General features: G+C 44.4%; 1 protein-coding gene across 8 annotated transcripts in view; it reads left to right on the top strand.

The window, feature by feature from the left end:
• The window catches only part of ABCC13 (multidrug resistance-associated protein 11), a 412,318-nt gene that overhangs the window by 105,270 nt on the left and 287,776 nt on the right, over window positions 1–19,272 (top strand). For all 8 annotated transcript variants that reach the window (XR_016365178.1, XR_016365179.1, XR_016365177.1 and 5 more), the window contains exon 7: window positions 7,983–8,052. Coding sequence is in view for 4 of the 8 variants with exons in the window: in XM_089833423.1 (XP_089689549.1) it covers window positions 7,983–8,052 (70 nt within the window). In the remaining 4 variants the exon portion in view is untranslated. The remainder of the gene's footprint in view (window positions 1–7,982; window positions 8,053–19,272) is intronic.

Genomic DNA, 19,272 nt, shown 5'->3' on the forward strand with positions numbered 1-19,272 from the left:
AGATTTACCGTACAATGTTTTGTTCTGCGAAGTTCCTTGCCAAGGTGCCGGTGATGTCCTTCAACTGAGATGTCCCTACCGACGATGCCTTTCCAATTTCTGCCTGCACTTCCCCCAATTTTCTTTTTTCCTCTGCCGGCAGTTTTGCTTGCCTCCGCGTAATTGCCAGAACCTCCTCTTCATCTGTGCCGACAGTGATCAAGTTTACTCCAGACTTTGGGCACTTGGCATCTTCATGGTCGCCGGGTCCGCACCATTTGCATAATAATTTCGGTGTGTTTGCCGCTGTACAATCCCACGCAAAATGACCCCACAAATTACATGCTCGGCATTGAACGATCGGCCGTCCATTTGCATCATACTGGGTTCGACTTTAGCTCCCATTATTATTGTTATTGTTCGCATTGTTGTTATTTTTACCCTCTGTTATTATTCCTGTACCCTCCAGATGTGGCACCTACGCTATTCGTATTTTCGCTACTGCCCGACGGGGAAGCCTCCTGTGTAAGAAGCACCTACGGAGATCCACTTGTCTTCATGTTAAAGGGGCACTCTTTTGTTGAATGGCCCATGATCTGACAAATGTTACAAAATTGGTTCTTTGGACATGATCCTTTAGTATGACCGTCGGTCTTACACTCTGTGCACCACAGCTCACTGCCTTTTGGCTCCTTCTGCATGTTTTTAAACTCCATCATGCGGATCATGTCCTTCTATAGGGCACGAACCTTCTTACCGTTGCCTTCATGTCGCTGCTATCACCTCCGGCAGGCTCATCGTCATTCGAATCAGATGAGCTAGTCTTTGTCTTCTTCTTTGTCTTCAGCTCATTTTCAAAGTCTAGTGCTTTGTTATAAGCTTTCGTATATGACGACGGTGGCACAATTTTCATTTTCCTCCACAACTTCGAGTGTAGGCCTTCCACGAACCATCTTTTTTGAAGTCTGTCCGCCAGCTTACTTTCCATTTTGTTTATCAAGTCTTTTAATTTCCTGGCGTAAACGCGGACGGTTTTGTTCTTCCCCTGCTTAGTATTGAAGATCTTTGCTACAATTTCATTATCATCCCACAACAGTTTAAATTCTGCCAGAAACTCCTTTTTAATGTTATCCTAACTGTTTAGCGTTTGTGGATCTGTATCAGTGAACCAATCAATTGCTACGCCTCGTAGGGTGGCTGGAGATTGCCTCATCTAGTCGTCTTCATCAGTTATCCCATTTGCCTTCCAGATCGTTTCACATGTTTTGCAACGTCGAATGGGATCGGCCATACCATCGCCACTGAACTTCGGCAGTTTCTCTTTCGGTCCCGCCATCACGATTGGTTTCTGTAAACAGGCATTGCTCGGTCCTGCAGTACTGGCACTGTTCAATCCCACACCGGTGCTCTGCACTCCCACACCGGCGGACTGGTCTCCCACACCGGCGGTCTGCACTCCCACACCGGCGGACTGCACTCCGACACTGGCGGACTATTCTCCCACACCGGTGGACTGCACTCCCACATCGGCGGTCTGCACTCCCTCACCGACAGACTGGTCTCCCACATCGACAGACTACACTCCCACACTGGCGGACTGTTTTCCCACACTGTCAGACCCATCAACTGCGAACCTTGGTGAAGAAGGGTGTTCTGAAGTTGTCCCCTGCAGAAGTATATCTCGGACGAAGAGTTCACTCCACGCTCTTGCTCCGTCGGCACTTCGAGCCGTGCGAGTTGATGCTCTTCCGTCTAGATTCTCTTCCCTCAACAAACACAAATTCAAAAACTCCTCCTGTGCTTCTAGCAATTCCACTCGTTGCCGAGTTTCCTCCAACAATTCTTCCGTGCTCTGGTTTCTGTCGGCAATCTTCTGGAATCTCCTTTGGCGTTTGGCTTGTTGTGCCAGAATTAAATTTTCTTGCGCAGTACGGATTCCATCTTTTCCCTTGACCTTATTTCGATCCTTGTTAAGCTGATTTGGCATTAATCTTCATTCCTCCCACCTTCCAGTATTCCCGCTTGTCACGCGGGTGACCCGGTTCAGTCCCCGGCAACTGTGCCAAATGTTTACTGTACGGGTAAAATAAATGAACTCATACAGACAATGGAACGCGAACAGCAGAACTCCTTAGATTATTCACATGTGCCAGAACATTACATTATGCTTCATAAGATAAGATGAATGATTAATGATGATTTACAATGATCCCAGATGGGATATAAATACTATCTACCGAACCTTCTCGAAGGAGTCCGTCGGCCACAAACATTATGTCCGCTACAAACTATTTACCCGTCGGCTACAGAATAGAGAAACATCGACGACAATCACTCCGTCGGCTACAGAAAAACTGACGACAATCCAGTCGGCTAACACAGTTTCTACCGACGACAGTACGGATCCGTACACTTCTAGGAGGAAATGAATTGCTGTCTTCAGAGAAATAACTGAATAACTGACCCAATAATATATGGAGTCTGCAGGCAAACGGAGATGGAAAAAGCAATTGGAAGAATTTGCAGCTGAGAAGGGCATGAAAATGTCCAATCAGAATGAAGGCACCAACAACAACAAGCAGAAGTGTAAGCCTCTGGTATCAGCAACAACAGAAATCACACCACAAACTATAACATTTGAAGGATTGAGTGGAATGGATTGTAGAAAATGGTGTCAAGAAACTCCGAATGACCATGTAATAAAAGCAAGCATCAGAAGGGCACAGGTGGAATGGGCGATTCAGATGCCTGTTTTTTGCATTCGAGACTACGAAGGTTTCTTGCGCGCCATGGTCGAGACTTATGGTAGGGGTTCTCGGAGGAGCACATTTGAGTATTTGGGCAGAGACCTTGTGGTTTCATTTAAGGCAACAGATTTCACTCAAGTGTTTGGCATACCAGGGCTGCAGGGCAAGAAGGTTCAGCCTAAGAAAATTTCTAACGAGGTAAAATTGTTTTTTATTAAGTTGGTATGCGGAGACATGATTGAAGTAGAGCAGGAAGCATTGGCTGAGACATCAAAAGGAAGGGGTTTAAAGAAGACAGACATCAGGGAGGGACCATGGCGATGCCTGATGGACTTAGTCAAGAGCAGGCTTATGGGATCATCTAGGGCATCCGATATCTCCTTCCCGTAGGTATCTTTGATGAATGGAATAATGAACGAGAAGTTTTATGATTGGGTGTCTGTGCTGGCTGAGCATATGCACGAATTTATGACCCTCTAGCATAAGACATTTTATATGCCACATTATGTCTTAAGACTGTTCCTCGATGCTACAGTGCGGATGATTCCAAAGGACGTGTTGAAGGTGAAACTTGAGCAATTGGCTCCCAGAGAACCCCCTATCATGCAATGGAGACACTTAGACTTAGTCGTTGTACAGAAGGGTCCTACGAGACTCAAGAGACCTCAGATGGATATAGGAGGTGATACGGATAGCGGGCAACAGGAAACATCTTTTGAGAACAGTGCGGGGAAAGAAGGGGAAGAAGATGATGAGGAGGTTCAGATTGTCATAGCCACCCCCTTGCTATTTCCCCGCACTACACTATTCGTCACTCCCTGTCTGGTCCCAACGGGTTTGCATATGGCTCACATACTAGGGTTTGGACAGACACGGCAGCTGGTAGTGATAACTGCAGCACCCCAACAGGTAGTTATAGTAGCAGCACCGTGGCAACACGGGTGAGGCCCCCTCCAGTTTGACCAAGAGTTGAGTTTGCACGAATTGTAGCACCCATCAGCTGAGAACGTATGCTAGCTCCTGCCCATGCATTTCTTGTAGTAGCATCGGTGGCACAGCCAGCAGGAGGAGTTGCCGAAGCACAGCTAGTAGTAGGAGTTGCCGTAGCACAACCATCAGGAAGAGTTGCCGAAGCACAGCTTTTAGCAACAGTTGAGGCACCTACAATAGAGAGCGTACCAGAAGGTGCAGAGGAGACTGCCATGGAGGTACCTGACCTTCCCGTACCGAAGATAGCAGAGAGTCAGAGTACGCCTAGTGTGCACTTGGATGTCGTAGGATCTGATGCAATGGTTACGGTGGATGCCGCACTTTTAGCATCACCGGAGCGGGATAGGGAGAGTAGAGCTCAGAGGGTGACTACTTTTTTGAGTACGCGGTTCCACCATACTCCGGCTCCCCGGATGGCCTATGTGCAGACTCCTACGCGAGATGATATTCCAGAGTAGACACTCAGCAGGCGCAGGTAGCAGAGCCAGTTCAGGACATTGGACCGTCGCACAGTACCGTTGAGCTTATGGTGGACGCCATGGAGATGACTATGGGTGTGCAGCAGGAACACCCACTAGCATGGGGGACAGGAATGAGAGAGGCATTTCTTGCTGAATTCGCAGCTCTAACATCTCAGGCTCGTCAGGTATTGGATTTGGTGGAGACTCAGGCATTGGACTTAGTCGTGAAGGGGCTGGAGGGAGTCATCTCGTTTATGCGATTAGGTTGCCCAGCTGCCTTCATGGTCTGTTTTGAGGAGTGGGGATGGCCAGATGTGGAGACTGATGAGATGTGTTAGGACTGGACCATGATAGATTTTGGTATGGAGAGCCACGTGGAGGCTCTAATTCATGAGATAGTGAAGTTACATAGGGAGGCGTACTACACTCTTCGGAGGAGTCAGGCGGATCAAGTAGCAGCTGGGATAACTCGAGAGGAGTTAGCTGCTAGGTTAGCTTCAGAGAGGGCAGCCTGGGAATCCAAGAGGGAAGCCTTGTTAGTCCGACAGAGTCGGTAGCAAAGGAGCAGTTGGTAGCAGAGAAGGAACAGTTGGCAGTAGAGAAGAAGCAGGCGGCAATTGAGAAGGAGAAAGAGCTGGAAGAAGTTGGAGAGATGATATAGTCAGCTCTGGAGCTTCAGATGGAAGCGGAGGCTGAGTTGAAGGTTCAAAAAGAACAAGTCTACAAGCTACAGGTGGAACTGAATGAGTTGAGAGCATGGACTGCTACGCCAGGGACCCATCTTGCTGTTTAGTATTAACATATTGATGTACTTGGGTTATTTGTTATTTGAGTTTTGTTGTATTGTCGTCCGAAGACGACTTTTCTTTTTGGGGGGGATGATGTTATTGGTAAAATTGTGTATCAGTCGATGGGGCCCTTCGGGAAGGTTCTTTTTATGTAGCCGATGGGCCCTTCGGTGATTGTCATGTAGCCGACGGACCCCTTCGGGAAGGTTCTTCGGAAAGTATTTATACACCCTTTTGGGTTATTGTAAATGATCTGTATGTAACGTCTTTGGCATATGCGAATAATACAAGGTGTTCTACTATCTTGTCTATTATTTGTATGGATTGATTCATTCATTTACTTCAGTACGGTAAACAATATTATGCAACCCATTCCACTTATTTTAAACAAATGGTGAAAGATATATTGAATATGAATCCATCATTTGTACCCTTTGGTGAGCATAAGCTACGAACCACCATCCTAGATGAAGAGTACTTAAGGGTTGCTTTGTTGTTTGAGGATATGAAATGCACTTGGGCTAAGATGGGTTGCTCTATTTTGATGGATGGGTGGACCGGTGTTGGACATCGACCACTCATCAATATCATTATCACATCTCTTGTTGGCTCTTATTTTTTGAAAGCCATAGATTGCTCAAAAAAGAAGGATGCAAAATTCTAGTTCACCATTTTGAGAGATGCCATAGAGGAGGTTGGGCTGATTAGTGTAGTACAGGTTATCACAGATCGTACACACGTGTGCAAATCAGTTGGTTTGATGATAGAGGGTGCTTATAGGCACATCTTTTGGACCCGTTGTTGTGTTTATGCCTTGAACAATGAATTGAAAGACATAGGGAAGATTGAATCGGTGAAACAGGCGGTGTTAGAAGCTAGAGAAGTGCAAATGTTTATATGGAACCACCACACTTCACTTGCTTTATTCAGGTCCTTCTCGAAGGAGTTCCTCAAACTAGCTAAGACAAGGTATGTCAATTTTAGTTATAGATTACTTTTAGTTTCTTTAAGTTTATTTTTATTTATAATTGTTACAAACTTACATGTGATGTTTTTAATCATTAATGTTGAACTTTATTTTAATTTATATTTGTTTCTTTAGGTAGTGCGCATATTTCATATTGATGGAGAGGATGATTGAAGTATACAAGGCCATTCAATTGATGGTGGTGAATCTAGAGTGGGGATGATGGTCCAACTCTAAGTCCGCCAAAGGAAAAATGATGAAGCAAAAGATCCTTGATGAGAGTTGGTTGTCCATAATGAGGTAAGTTAATGGTTTTTAAATTTAATGTTAGTCCTTTGCTTGCTGATTTTCATACTAACAGTCTTAAAAATTTAAGATATCTGATTCTAATTTTAATTTTTGTTTGCATGTTGCTGGTATATTTGCTTTGTCATAGCACTCATTGTAAATGTCATTAGATATGGTGATATTGATGCTCCTAGTTTGGGAGAGATATATGAGACTATTGACAACATGTTGGGAAAGATGAAGAGAATTGTTGTAGCAAAGATCCTACATTGGTGTATTATGAGGAGCATATTAGGTCTATTGTGACGCAGAGGTGGAACATGATGAATACCCTGCTTCATATGGTAGCCTTTGCTCTAAATCCGAAATGGTATGCACAGTTCGGTGGAAGGGGCCTCGCATGTGATGATCCCGAGGTATTGGATGGCTTTAGAAGAGCCATTGATAAGATGTATTCAGCTGAAGAGGCCTCTACTCTTCGTGCACAGTTCCTTGACTTCACCAACCTTCGTAGCCCAAACTTGGGTAAGCCACAAGAAAGGTTGGATAAAGTTGTTTTGGCTTAGAGAGATCCTATTGGATGGTAGACCGAGCATGGGAGAGATACACTTGAGTTAAAAACACTTGCGACTCACCTCCTTGCATAGGTTGTTAGTTCCTCAGTTGCAGAGAGGAATGGGTCATCGTATTCATTTATCCATTCTATCAAGAGGAACAAACTTACCTCTAAAAGAGTGGAGAAGCTAGTGACAGTGCATCATGCTCTTTGACTTGCGGATCATTTGATTCTAGAGTATAGGCAGACACCAGCTTTGCGGTGAGATGTTGAGCTTGAAGATGTGGCTTAGATAGATGAGAATGACACAACACCAGGATTGGTTGGGTATTCATTAGATGAGACTATGCTCTCTGTGGAGGATGATAGTGAGGATGACTCTAATTTTGATGCCATGGTGGTAGAGGTAGAATAGGAGCAGTAGTCTGTTTCATTTTTCTATGTTGAACTTCAACATGATGATGATACATTGATACTTTATGGCAGCCCTCTACCCTTGGGGCATATTTGGATTTTCAGATTTTTATGATATTGGTCACTGCTAAACTTATATTTAAATATTTTTGTTTGCATATTGATATGCATATTGACAATTGAGTATTGAAATTGGTTATTATTTCCTAGATGGCATTCAAATGTTGTATGGTAAGGTTCTATAATGTTTGAATGACATGCTTTGTGCTTAGTTTCATATGAATGACGTGCATATTTGCAATATCCAGTGTATAGTTTAAAATACATACATACATATATATAGCCGTCCCCAAAATTGCCAAAAAAATCCCATCCCGGAAACCCGTACCGCCATCCCATGTCGGTCCTGTCTTGGAAACTAGAACATAGCATAATTGCCACTAGGTTCAGTAACACATTTAACCAAAATCCTATTATGCACCTACTATAATTTTATTGAAAATTAAACAATTTCTTTAATTTGAACAACTTATAATCAATTTAAATACATCTTGGATGACTAAAGTGCAAGCATATGACAAAATATACAGCAAATTGGTTTTAACCAATTGAATCTTTATTGTTGGTTTCTTTCCATTTCTTTGTTTTTAATGACAACCTCTATAATCCTGCTATATATGTAGTTTAGAAATAGTCAAGAAGTTAGCTTTTGAAAAAATGATTTCTACTCGCGAACAAGAACTTTTATGCTCAAGTAATAGATTCTTGACTATTCTTGTGTTATTTTTACAGGGAATCACATTCGTTGAAAGATCGTCTTATAGTATGTGATGAAGAGGAGAATTTGAAGTTCAATACTCATGTATGTACCAAAGAATGCTTAACATTGTTTTTTAAATAATTTTTATTGTTCTTTTTCCCATGTGAATTAGAAAGTAAATCAAAATACAAAATTCGACATTTGATTTTGTAATGTAGTATATTCTATATGATTCCTATCTTGTTTGATGTTAACTTTTGTTATTAAATTTGTATTTATATGTCATATTGCAAGAAATAAGATTTTAATGTGTTGAGAGTTGTCATTTAAAAATCAATTATTTAGAACCATTTTCAAGCTAGAATTCTTCACGAGTCTATTGTATAATTTGTTTACTGTTTATGGACTGGCTAGGGCTTAACTCTAGGATGTCCCATTTTGTGTAGGACACTTTGCAACTATGCAACTTATTTCTCCAACAACTTTTGTGAGCCATATTATGGGTGCTTGGGGCTCCTAGCCTGGTTCTAATACCAAATTGATTTGTAAAGTGACAATGAGAAATCATATTATTAATATGATTGCAATATTTACAAGACAAATCATTGGTCAATTATTAGTTGACCAGGTGAAGCATACTTGACCATTTACTGAACTAATTATGTTAATAATAACTTATTCCTTTTTGTGGACGATTACAAGGTTTTTAGCCTGGCCCATATGTGGGCAAGGCCACGGATCTAATGCCCAACGTAAATGCAACAATAGTCCAAACCTTCAAGCATTCTAGCCTGACTGTATGTCCCCTTTTATATTAACTAAAGAAATTGGGACAACTAACTTGCGAAATCAGTTGCAAAAGACTTCTTTCCTTCAAATAGCAATTATCAATATGAATTATTTTTTGAAAGTTTAGATGATGCAATTGAAGATACACACACACACATACATATACATGTGTGTGTGTGTGTCTATATATATATATATATATATATATATATAAGAAAAGTAAAATAAGATAATTTATTAGTGTCTAATGAATGACCACAAAATAGGTCAAAGGGATTGCCAAGAACAAACCAGGGAACCAACCCAGCCCTAGGAAACAAGACAAAAGCGACAAGAAACAAACTGCCAAACACAAACAAACAAAACAAAGCAAGAAAGCAAGAGTAGGGTGGGGCCCAATAGAGTGACCACACCACCCTTAAGTGGTCAAAGCACTAGTGAAGAACCTAATAATAGAGAGGTAAGACAAGGAAATAGGAGCCTTGGGCCACCTTTGAGAAGTCCTAGAGGAGGTAGTCATTGCTAGGAGATCTTGGAGGAGGCGGACTATTGCTGAAAAGAGCACTTGTTGGGCTTAATGGATCTAGAAAAACCTGAGGGACCTGTTGATGTGAGTTTTGTTCCACTACAACATGCATAATCAAATACTCAATGTTTCAAGGAGAAACACCAAACATTCAATCCTCTCTTGACATAAGGTCATCTGTCATGCTAAGCTTGCTAAGTAAGATCATGAAATGACTTCAAGGTTCCTTTTTATCGTGGACTTCACTCAGTTTTATGAAATGGTATGTTGGTTATCACAAAGGGACTTACGCTATTCATTTGGTCGATATCAACTCTTGCACTCCTAAGATTTGGCTCTACAACGTGCAATGAAAATATAGCTTCTAATTTTCCAATTGTCCACTTAAACTTATAACTTATATTTCTATTTCTCTTTTATCGACTTTTGCGAGACTATTTCATGGCACCGATGACGGAGACCCGTTTATCAACTTTTGCGAGACTGTTTCTTAGTTTGTTGCTTTAGGGACATTATTATTCTCGGGGACTTCAATGCGTGAACCAGAGTACTCCAGACTCCACTTTATGATCGCAGTTCAGATTCTACTTGCTCCATGGAGATTGATCTAACTTCTTTAGGGCTTCAACAATATTTTGAGGATGCTCTTGGGCCGTTATCAGTGTATGGCAGACATCTATTGTAGCTTTCTGAGTCTTTCGGCTTTGTGATCTTGAATGGCCTTTCCTACTTTCCTCGATCAGAGTCCTTTACTTGTTGGCCTCATTGTGGGGGTGCTAGTGTCATTGATTATGTTCTTGCCTATGCCTCCCTCATTTCCTACATTTGTAGCTTCACCATCTTGCGCCTTCCTCTAGCAGACCATGCACTCCTCAGTATCCATATTTGCCTCATCCCTCTTCTTCCTTCGATCCCATCCAGTCACCTCATCTTTCATTTGCCATTGCTTACTCGCCCATTTGCTTCCATTTTCTTGACGATGATTGTGAGCTCTATTCCACTCATCTTTTGAGACTCCTTAACCCTTCGTGCTTCTTAGACTCATGCGAGGCCTCCTCCATGTTTGACTTGCTTGCATCGGCTATCCATGAGTCTGCCATCCTTTCTATTCCTCATCGTCCTCCCTTGCTCCTTCGTAGAAAACGTTGTAAGACTTGCCCCATGAACCAGTGGTTTGATTTGGATTGCAAATCTTTCCATCGTTTTGTGCGGTCCACTTTTGAGGCTCGCTCTATTGACTTTGCCAACATCCGCTCATCTTATCTCCGCTTTCTTCAGAGTAAGAAGCGTTCCTTCACCGCCTCTAAGTGCAAATTCCTTTGCTTCACTCTAATTTTCAACCCCCAGCTCTTCTGGCGCACTCTTTTCCCCCATAGCTCTCCTCCACCCTCCACCCTCGACTTCCGCACTGTTATATTGCACACTATGGCTCTTGATGACATTCCTGGGCAGCCTTCTATTCATCCCTCTCTGCCTCCTTTCGCCCACCTTTCACCCCTTCCCGCATTTATTAGGCCATCAAATCCATGAAGTGTAGTAGAGCTGCTGATGAGGAGGGTTTCCAAGTTGAGTTTTTCAAGTTCGGTACTTTGGTTCTAGGTCCCTGTCTCTCTATTCTTTTCAACCAAGTGATCCATTCTAGGTTTTTGACCTCCTGGTCTAGACATTTGATTTATCCTATTCATAAGATTGGCCCTGTCTCTGATCCGGGGAACTATAGAACCATCATGATTGGGCACACGTTTGCAAAACTTTATTCGATAGCCCTTAATGCTATGCTCTCTGAGGAGCTTGACAGGATAGGTTGTAGAGCTAGAGGACAAGCTGGTTTTCGGGCTGATTATTAGACTATGGATCACATCTTCACCCTACGTGCTATTATTGAGGAAGCCAGAGAGATCAGAGAAGGTCTACTATTGCTTTGTTGACTTTTGCAAAGCTTTCGATTCTGTTCCTAGGGTGGCTCTATTTGAGATTTAGAGAGGCTAGTATATTTGATATGTTGTGTACCACTATTATGAGACTTTATGAGACCGTGGTTGGTAAATTCAGGACTTTTGAGGGATTCTCGGATCCGATTCATAGTACCATTGGGGTTAAGCATGGATGCCCTCTCTCCCCTACTTTGTTCGGGTTATATATTGATGAGCTTGAGGACTTCCTCCTGAAGTCTTGGCTCCTTGAGGACGGCTGCTATCTTCACTAGGTTCTGATCTCCATCCTCCGTTTTGTGGACGATGTGGTTCTCCTTGCTTCCTCTCTGGACAGATTACAGAGACTTCTTAATGGCTTAGCTTATTTTTGTGATTAGCGACAGCTTTGTTTACCGCACAGGTTAACTAAGAAATGCACACAGATAATGAACAACAGAACTCTTAGATTCTTCGCATATGCCAACAGATTACATTATGCTTCATAAGATGATTGATTATTTACAATGATCCCAGACGGTATATAAATACTATTCGCCGAACCTTCCCGAAGGAGTCCGTCGGCCACAAATATTATGTCCGCTACAAACTATTTACCTGTCGGCTACAGAATACAAAAACACCAACGATAATCACCCCGTTGGCTGCAGAAACACCGACGACAATCATTCCGTCGGCTACAGAAACGCTGATGACAATTCAGTTAGCTAACACCATTCCCCCCAAAAGAAAAGTCGTCTCCTGACGACTAACAAAATTAGGAGACAACATATAGACAACAAAAGAAATACTAGAGAGAAGGAGGAGGCGTCCCAGAAGAGTGCTGCTGGTGACATAACTCATACACCTGCTCTGTCCTGATGTGCAGATCTGTTTGAATCTGTGAATTAACCTCGACGACCTCCTTCAGAAGAAGTGCGGCATCCATAGCCTGCCTCCTGGCTAACTGCAACTCGTGCTCAGCCGCATCCTTATCCCATACAACCGCTGCCATATCCCTCAATAGTGCTGCCCGCTCTGCTGCCCATGCTGCTTGCTGGTCGGCCAAGTCCGCGGCTAACTTTTCTCTTGCCTCCCTCTCAACCTCCAGAGATCTCTGAGATGCAATACTGTCTGCTGCCCTGTTTGCCTCTGCGTGCTGCCGAGCATAGAAAATCTCCTTGTACAATCCCACAATCTCATGTGCCAACTTCATCGACAGAGTGTCACTTGGTCCCAACTCTGGCTCAGTGGCCCAATCTGCCAACATCTCTGGTGTCTCAACCGCCGGCCAACCTCTATCCACAAAACAAGTCTGAAATCGTTGAGGACAGACCCCACGAATATATGCTCGGATCAAATGCCACTCTCTCTACCGAGTTAGAGCTTGAATTGCCACATTGTGTCCCTTCTTCAACGCAGACTTCATAGTCCTGAGGTAGTCCTTGCACCTGTCCTCATCCGACCCGTAGTCCTCCTTGGCGAAGTCCTCCAATGACCATTCCGCATCACTATTCTCCTCCTCATCAGCAGGAGCCATGCCCACATCCGATGCCGCCTCCTCTGCTGTTGGCGCAACCACGACATGTGGCATTCCCTCCTCCTGAGGCTGAGGCTCTGGTACTGCCGGTGATGTTCCTGAACGCCTTGGAGACTGGATGGACAAAACCCGCTTGGCAAGAGTGAGTCGGAATTGCTGCCTCAAAAACACACTAACTCTATCCATCACCTCCGGTTGCTTTGATTGCGTGGGCTCCATGCTCTCCTGCTGTACTGGCTGTGGTACTGGCTGGGCTAACTCGGCTGGCTCGATATCTGCTAGTAAGGATGACGAAACCGTGACAACTGCATCACAATCAATGACATCCAAACGAACTTGAGGCTGAGGCTCCGGTGGTGGCAATTGTGCTCTCTGTGAGACTGCGATTGTAACGACATCTGCTTGTGAAACTTGCTCCGGTGGTACAACTGGAATCATCTCCGCTACAACCGTTGGCAATATCTGGGCGACTGTCCATGGGACAACATCTATCACTGTCTGTGGGACCATCTCCGTCACTGCCCGTGGGACAACTTCTGCCATCGTCGGAGGGGTCATCACGACCGGGGCATGGCGTTGGCCAAACGGGGGAATGACTGACGTGCAAGTAGTCAAGTGTGCTGAAGTTAACAGCTGAGGAGGGATAAAGCATGTGGACCCACTACCCGCTGCCTCACCACCAACTTCCGCCGAAGTGCTCTCCTCCTCTTCCACGGACTCAGCCCCGTCATCTTCCGGAGTGTCCTCCTGCCCGCTATCTGTATCTCTGGAAGTGTCCAGTCCTCGGAGTACTCTCTTTTGGCCCGCTGTTGTTCCACCTGTATCCAAATGGCGCCAATAGAATATGGGAGGCTTCCCGTCCGCCAACTTGCCCCTCGGAGGAGCCTCAAAATCATCCAGTAGTATCTGGCTAGCTGCAGCCTCTAGGAACAGCCCAATGGCATGGTGCAGCATAAAAAATGTTCGGTGTTGAAGTGTCATGAATTCCTCCATCCTGTTGGCAAGCACTGAGGCCCAATCATACACCATACCCTGCATGATGCCATTCATGAATACCACCTGGGAAAACGCTATATCTGAAGCTCGAGTGGCATCTATCAACCTGCTCTTGATGACGTCTATGATGCATCGCCAGTGACCCTCTTGAATAAAGTCCCTGCGAAGCCCTCTACACTTTGACCCTTGAACCACTGCGACCCTCTCCATGGGTGTAAGATCCTGGCATACTAGATCTATCTAATGCTCCTTCCGTTCTCGTGAGAGTTTGTGGTTCATGATTTCCACTTTTTTACCATCGAGACTAGGGATGCCGAAAACCCTAGTGAAATCCCTAGGTTTTAAAAGACACCGTCATCTGATGCTTCTTGTACATGAATGTACTCATTCTGTTCTGCCGACTATATGTCCTTATCATGGTGCACAACACTGATTCGAACGACCGGATGGAAAAGATGGGAAGCTGGATGGCCCAATGTACCTGTGCCCGCATCAGAATCTGCTTAATTTGATCTGCCTCCGGAGTCTCCTGCCACCATCTCCGGCATTCACTGCCATTAAGTCCCTCGAACTGAACGGTGAGATGAGTGAGTTCCTCCTTGACCTTCCGCTTCTTGCTACTGGAACTCAAGGGACCTGCAACTCGAATCCCCGATGCCAAAACCCTTGAATTCTTTTCCATATTTGCTGCCAGCTGACTCTTCCACGGCTTCCGTTTGCCTGCTGATTCCATGCAAAAATGGCTTATTTCTCCTTATATATGTTTCCTCCATCTATTACAAAAAATCTCACCTCGATGCTGTAACGAACACACCTTTCCCACGGATAGGTAAGGCAGCAGATAACCACAAGAGGAATCTTGAATCCGACCTCCGCAAATGAGAAACTCAAGCAATTCTTCCAGCAGCGAAAACAATCAAACAATCTTTTCCTTCGAATTTCCTCCTTGCAACCCGCAGTAATCCATTTCAACACTTGGCAATCAACGATACCATTTTGACATGCAATATCAAGACTTGCAATCACGTTTCTCCAGCTATTACTTCTGATAGGCATGGCCGAGTGAAATCCGCCAAGAAATGAACTGAATGTATCCAGTGAGAATGCAGCATAGTGAAGAGTTCATGAACTCTTAGCTAACCCAACCCTTTAAGCTTCCGATGGCGTTTCAGTCCTCAAATATTCTAACTTTTCTCAAGACAACTAAAAATGGCTCAACATGAAAAGAAAGGAATCGTAGAAGGCCGTCTGCTGCGAATGGAAAGATTCTTTCATCACTGTGAAGCTGGCTATGATTGCATATGTGTAGCAAGATCTCTCAGAACGAAGATCGATTCGATTGGTGTGTATATTTCCCGTCAGAACCGTCAACGTTTATAAGATTTCCTCCAATACCTCCAAGACAGAGATTAGACGAGGAAGAAGAAAGCTGTCCCGTGCTGTAACACCAGAAGGCTAGTCAGAGTCTTTCGCTTGTGCTATTCAAATGTCTTCCCCGCGAAGTTGGCTGGCAGCGAATTCTGTTCCATCCATGGCAGATATAATGGAAAAATAAAATAAAAAACTGCCGCGATTTTGTGTTTTAATAGCCCCGTGGAAAAACAACTTCTGTGGACAGCCTGCCCGCGGACCAGTGTCCACGGACAGACTCCGCGGGATTTCCTTTTTGCTTGCCCGAGGGACTTTTTTATTTTTATTTTTAAAATTTTTATTTTGTTTTTTTTTTCTAAAAAAAAAATAAAAAAAAATATATATATATATATATATATTTTCAAAATACAAATCACCTCAAATTGGCGCTGAAGCCTCGCGATTGTTTACCAACGATGATGACAAAGAACTCATGTCAGTATTGGGCATTGGCGACAGCGACGACAATATCTTCCGAGCACGGTACAATTTCAATTTGGGTCCATTAACCGCCTGAGTCACGTCTTGTCCGTTCAAGGTCGATAGTTTGATTGCTCCATTGTCGCCAATTTCTTAGATCTGGTATGGTCCGACCCATCGCACCTTGAACTTCCTTGGTTTTATTTCATTGTGACTGTCGTATTTCAATACTAACTGTCTCGGTTGGAATCTGCTATGTTTTAGATGCTTATCATGCCAGACCTTGCATCTGTTCTATGTGACTTCTGTCGCCCACTGCGCCAGAAATCGCTTCTATTCATTCAAATATTTAGCCGCTCCCGTAAACTTTCCACGTCATCCAGCTTGTTCTCCAATGCTATCCACAGGCTCGGGATCATGAATTCCGCTGGTACTACCGCTTCCTGTCCAAACATTAACTGGAATGGTGTGTGCCCTGTCGTCACCTTGTACGACGTGTGGTAAGCCCACAGGACAGCAGGTAAGTTTTCCTCCCAGTGAGCAACTTCCACCGCGCAGGATTTGTAGATGATGGATACTAAGATTTTATTAGTAGCCTCCGCCTGTCCATTTGCTCTTGGATAGTACGGACTCGACAGTGAATGATAAATCTTGAACTGGGTGGTGAGCAGTTGAATGACATGATTAACAAAATGACCTCCCTTATCACTTGTTAATTGCAACGGAATTCCATGCCTGGTAATGATTTGTTCATAAATAAACTTTGTAGTGCTGACGGCCGAGTTATCTGGTAACGCCCGTGCCTCCGCCCACTTGGTCAGGTACTTCGTTGCAACGATGATGTACCGGCACCATCGAGTCTTGCTCACCCTCAGGGGTCCAATGAAATCTAATCCCCATCACTCAAAAAGTTCCTGCGCGTGGGAGGGGTTAAGTGGCATGAAATCTCTCTTCAGCGGCTTCTCTGCCCGTTGGCAAGTGTCACATTTGACGACTCATTCCCACGCGTCGTTGTACACTGTCGGCCACCAGAGACCTGCAAGTAATATCTTCCGCGCAGTGGTGTTGGGTCACATGTGTCTGCCCGCGGGGCCCTCATGTGCTTCTTTTAACGCTCGCGGTATCTCCTCTTCCAACACACATCGTCGAAGAATATGATCCGGCCCCATTTTGTAGAGCAATCCGTTGATCAATTGAAAGGTACGGCTCCTGATTATCAACTTGCGCCTTTCACTTGGTGGCATCCTAGTGGGAAATTGTCTTGTTGACAGGTACTTGCCAATACTCTTGTACCATTCCGGCAATGCCCTAATCTGAAACAGCTACGCGTCAGGAAAGTCGTCATTCACACCCTCCGCTGGTTCCCCTGTTTTGATCCGCGACAGGTGGTTGGCGCTGACATGTTTCTTTCCTGGCTGGACAATGATTTTGAAAGTAAATTCCTGCAACAGGAGTAGCCATTTGCTGATCCTCCCTTGGATGACAAGTTTATTAATCATGTATAATAGGGCCTGGTGATCAGCATAGAACAACATATAATGACGGAATTTTTGCACAGCATAGACCATTCCCAACGCTTCTCTTTCAGTTGTGCTATAGTTCTGCTCGGCCTTTGATAACAACCGGCTAGCAAAATATATCGGGTGATCCAGGCCATGGTTACCTATCTGTGCCAGGGTCGCGCCGATCGCATAGTTGGAGGCATCCACATGAACATGAAACTCTTTATTCTAGTCCGGATATGCCAAGATGGGTGCCGTAGCCAATCGTACCTCTAGCCCTTCAAATGCCTCATTCTGCTCTTTATCCCATCTAAATGATTCTTCCTTGCAGGTTAACCTATCTAACGGTTGGGACACCTTGGCAAATTTTTTAATAAATCTCCTGTAATAACCTATATGCCCGAGAAAAGACTTTACCTCCGTCACATTAGTAGATGGCTGCATTTCAAGAATGACTCACCTTGTCAGGGTCCATCTTTAACCCTTCCTTACAGACAATGTGTCCTAGTAGTCTTCCGTGCGGAACCTTGAATCTGCACTTCTTGGGATTCAACGCTAGCCGCGCTTTGCGACATCTCTCCATCCATTCACCAAGTGCTGCCAAGTGTTCGTCCTCCGTGCTAAATATTGACCAATTGTCTAGGAAGGCTTTGAAGTTTCCCACGGACATCCTGTCGAAGATATGCAGTATAATCCGCTGGAATGTGGCCGGCGCGTTAAACAACCCAAATGGCATCCAATTGTACGCGTAGACCCCATCTTCGACGACAAACGTTGTCTTCAACTTATCCTCCTCCGCTATAGAGCTCTGATTGTATCCGGAGAACCCGTCCATAAAGGAGTAAATTTCATGTCCCGCGACCTCCTCTAGAATGCTGTCAGTGAATGGAATCAGAAAAGGATCCTTGATCGTGACTACATTCAGGCATCTGAAATCAACACATATCCGGATTTGAGTAGTATCCTTTTTCAGTGAGATGACTATCGGCGACACCCATTCGTTGGTCTGCACCTTGAAGATAATGCCAGCTTCTAGCATCCGGTTGATTTCCTCCGTAACCCATGCCGCATAGTTCTTGTTCATCCTATAGGGTCACTTCCGTATAGGGACAGCTCCTTCCATTAGCGGGATGCGGTGCACACATAAATCCGACGGTATTCCCTTGAGGTCCTTTTATGTCCATGCAAACACATCCTTGTATTCCAAAAATATCTTGAATGCCGCGGCTTTGAGTACTAGATCCCAGTTATCTCCGACTAGTATGTTCCTCATCTCTGCCTCGTCCCCCAAATTCATTGTTTGCAGCGTAGCTTCATTATACTTGATTGTCTCCCCCTTACTGAATGCATGTGCTGTTGTAACATCCAACGGTGCCTCCCCCTCCTTTACTTCAGTAAATTCTTACGGATATTCGTTCGCTCTCGGGCCTTCCTCAATTGACAAAGCATTGCAGCTGTGAAATAATTCATAGTCCTCCATTTGCCAGTGGTAGAGACCGTTGACCGAATCCAAGTCGTCATCCTTTGATCCCCCATCCAATCGTAGGACTCCCTCCTGATCTGGTTCCATCCGTTGTCTGCCTTCATCCTTGTCTTCCTTAGAATTTGATGACAGGGCCTCTTCCCCTACCATTTGGGTATGCAGATCAATGACAAATCGGCGGCCTTTACTTTCCAGTGATAAGGTGTTCTTCTTCTTGTCGTGTCGGGCTCTTGCTTCGATAAGCCATCCGTGGTCCAAGATGGCATCGTAGCCTTTTCTCTTCAATGGAATCACCACAAAATCCATCAAGAACGGTTGAGTGCCAATTGTTACCGGTTGTGCCATGAGAATACCCAACGGTTTAATGCCATGTTGATCTGCTGTCAGCAACTGAAATCTCGGAGGCCACAATGTCGGTTGTCCAAGCTTCCTCCAGGTTTCTTCTGGCAATAAATTTATGCCGGACCCTCCGTCAACTATTGTGTCCGTGAGAACATGTCTGAGGATCCCCATCTCGATGATTGCGGGGTGCCGTTCGGAGGTTAGTGCCAACAACATTTGATCTTCTCTGCCTACAGCAATCTCCTTTTCCTTCCCTTGACTTGGTTCTCCCAGTGACTTGGGAACTGGTGTAATATTTGAGAGAGCAGATCGAAGTTGAGGCATGGTGAGAAGCAAATCATTTATCTTTCCTGGTACCTCCATTTGCAAAATTTTTCGTACTATGTTCTGTTCTGCGGAATTCC

Source organism: Cupressus sempervirens, chromosome 5 (genome assembly GCF_028749045.1).
Source record: "Cupressus sempervirens isolate cs-2001-9-10 chromosome 5, ASM2874904v1, whole genome shotgun sequence".
Lineage (NCBI taxonomy): Eukaryota > Viridiplantae > Streptophyta > Pinopsida > Cupressales > Cupressaceae > Cupressus > Cupressus sempervirens.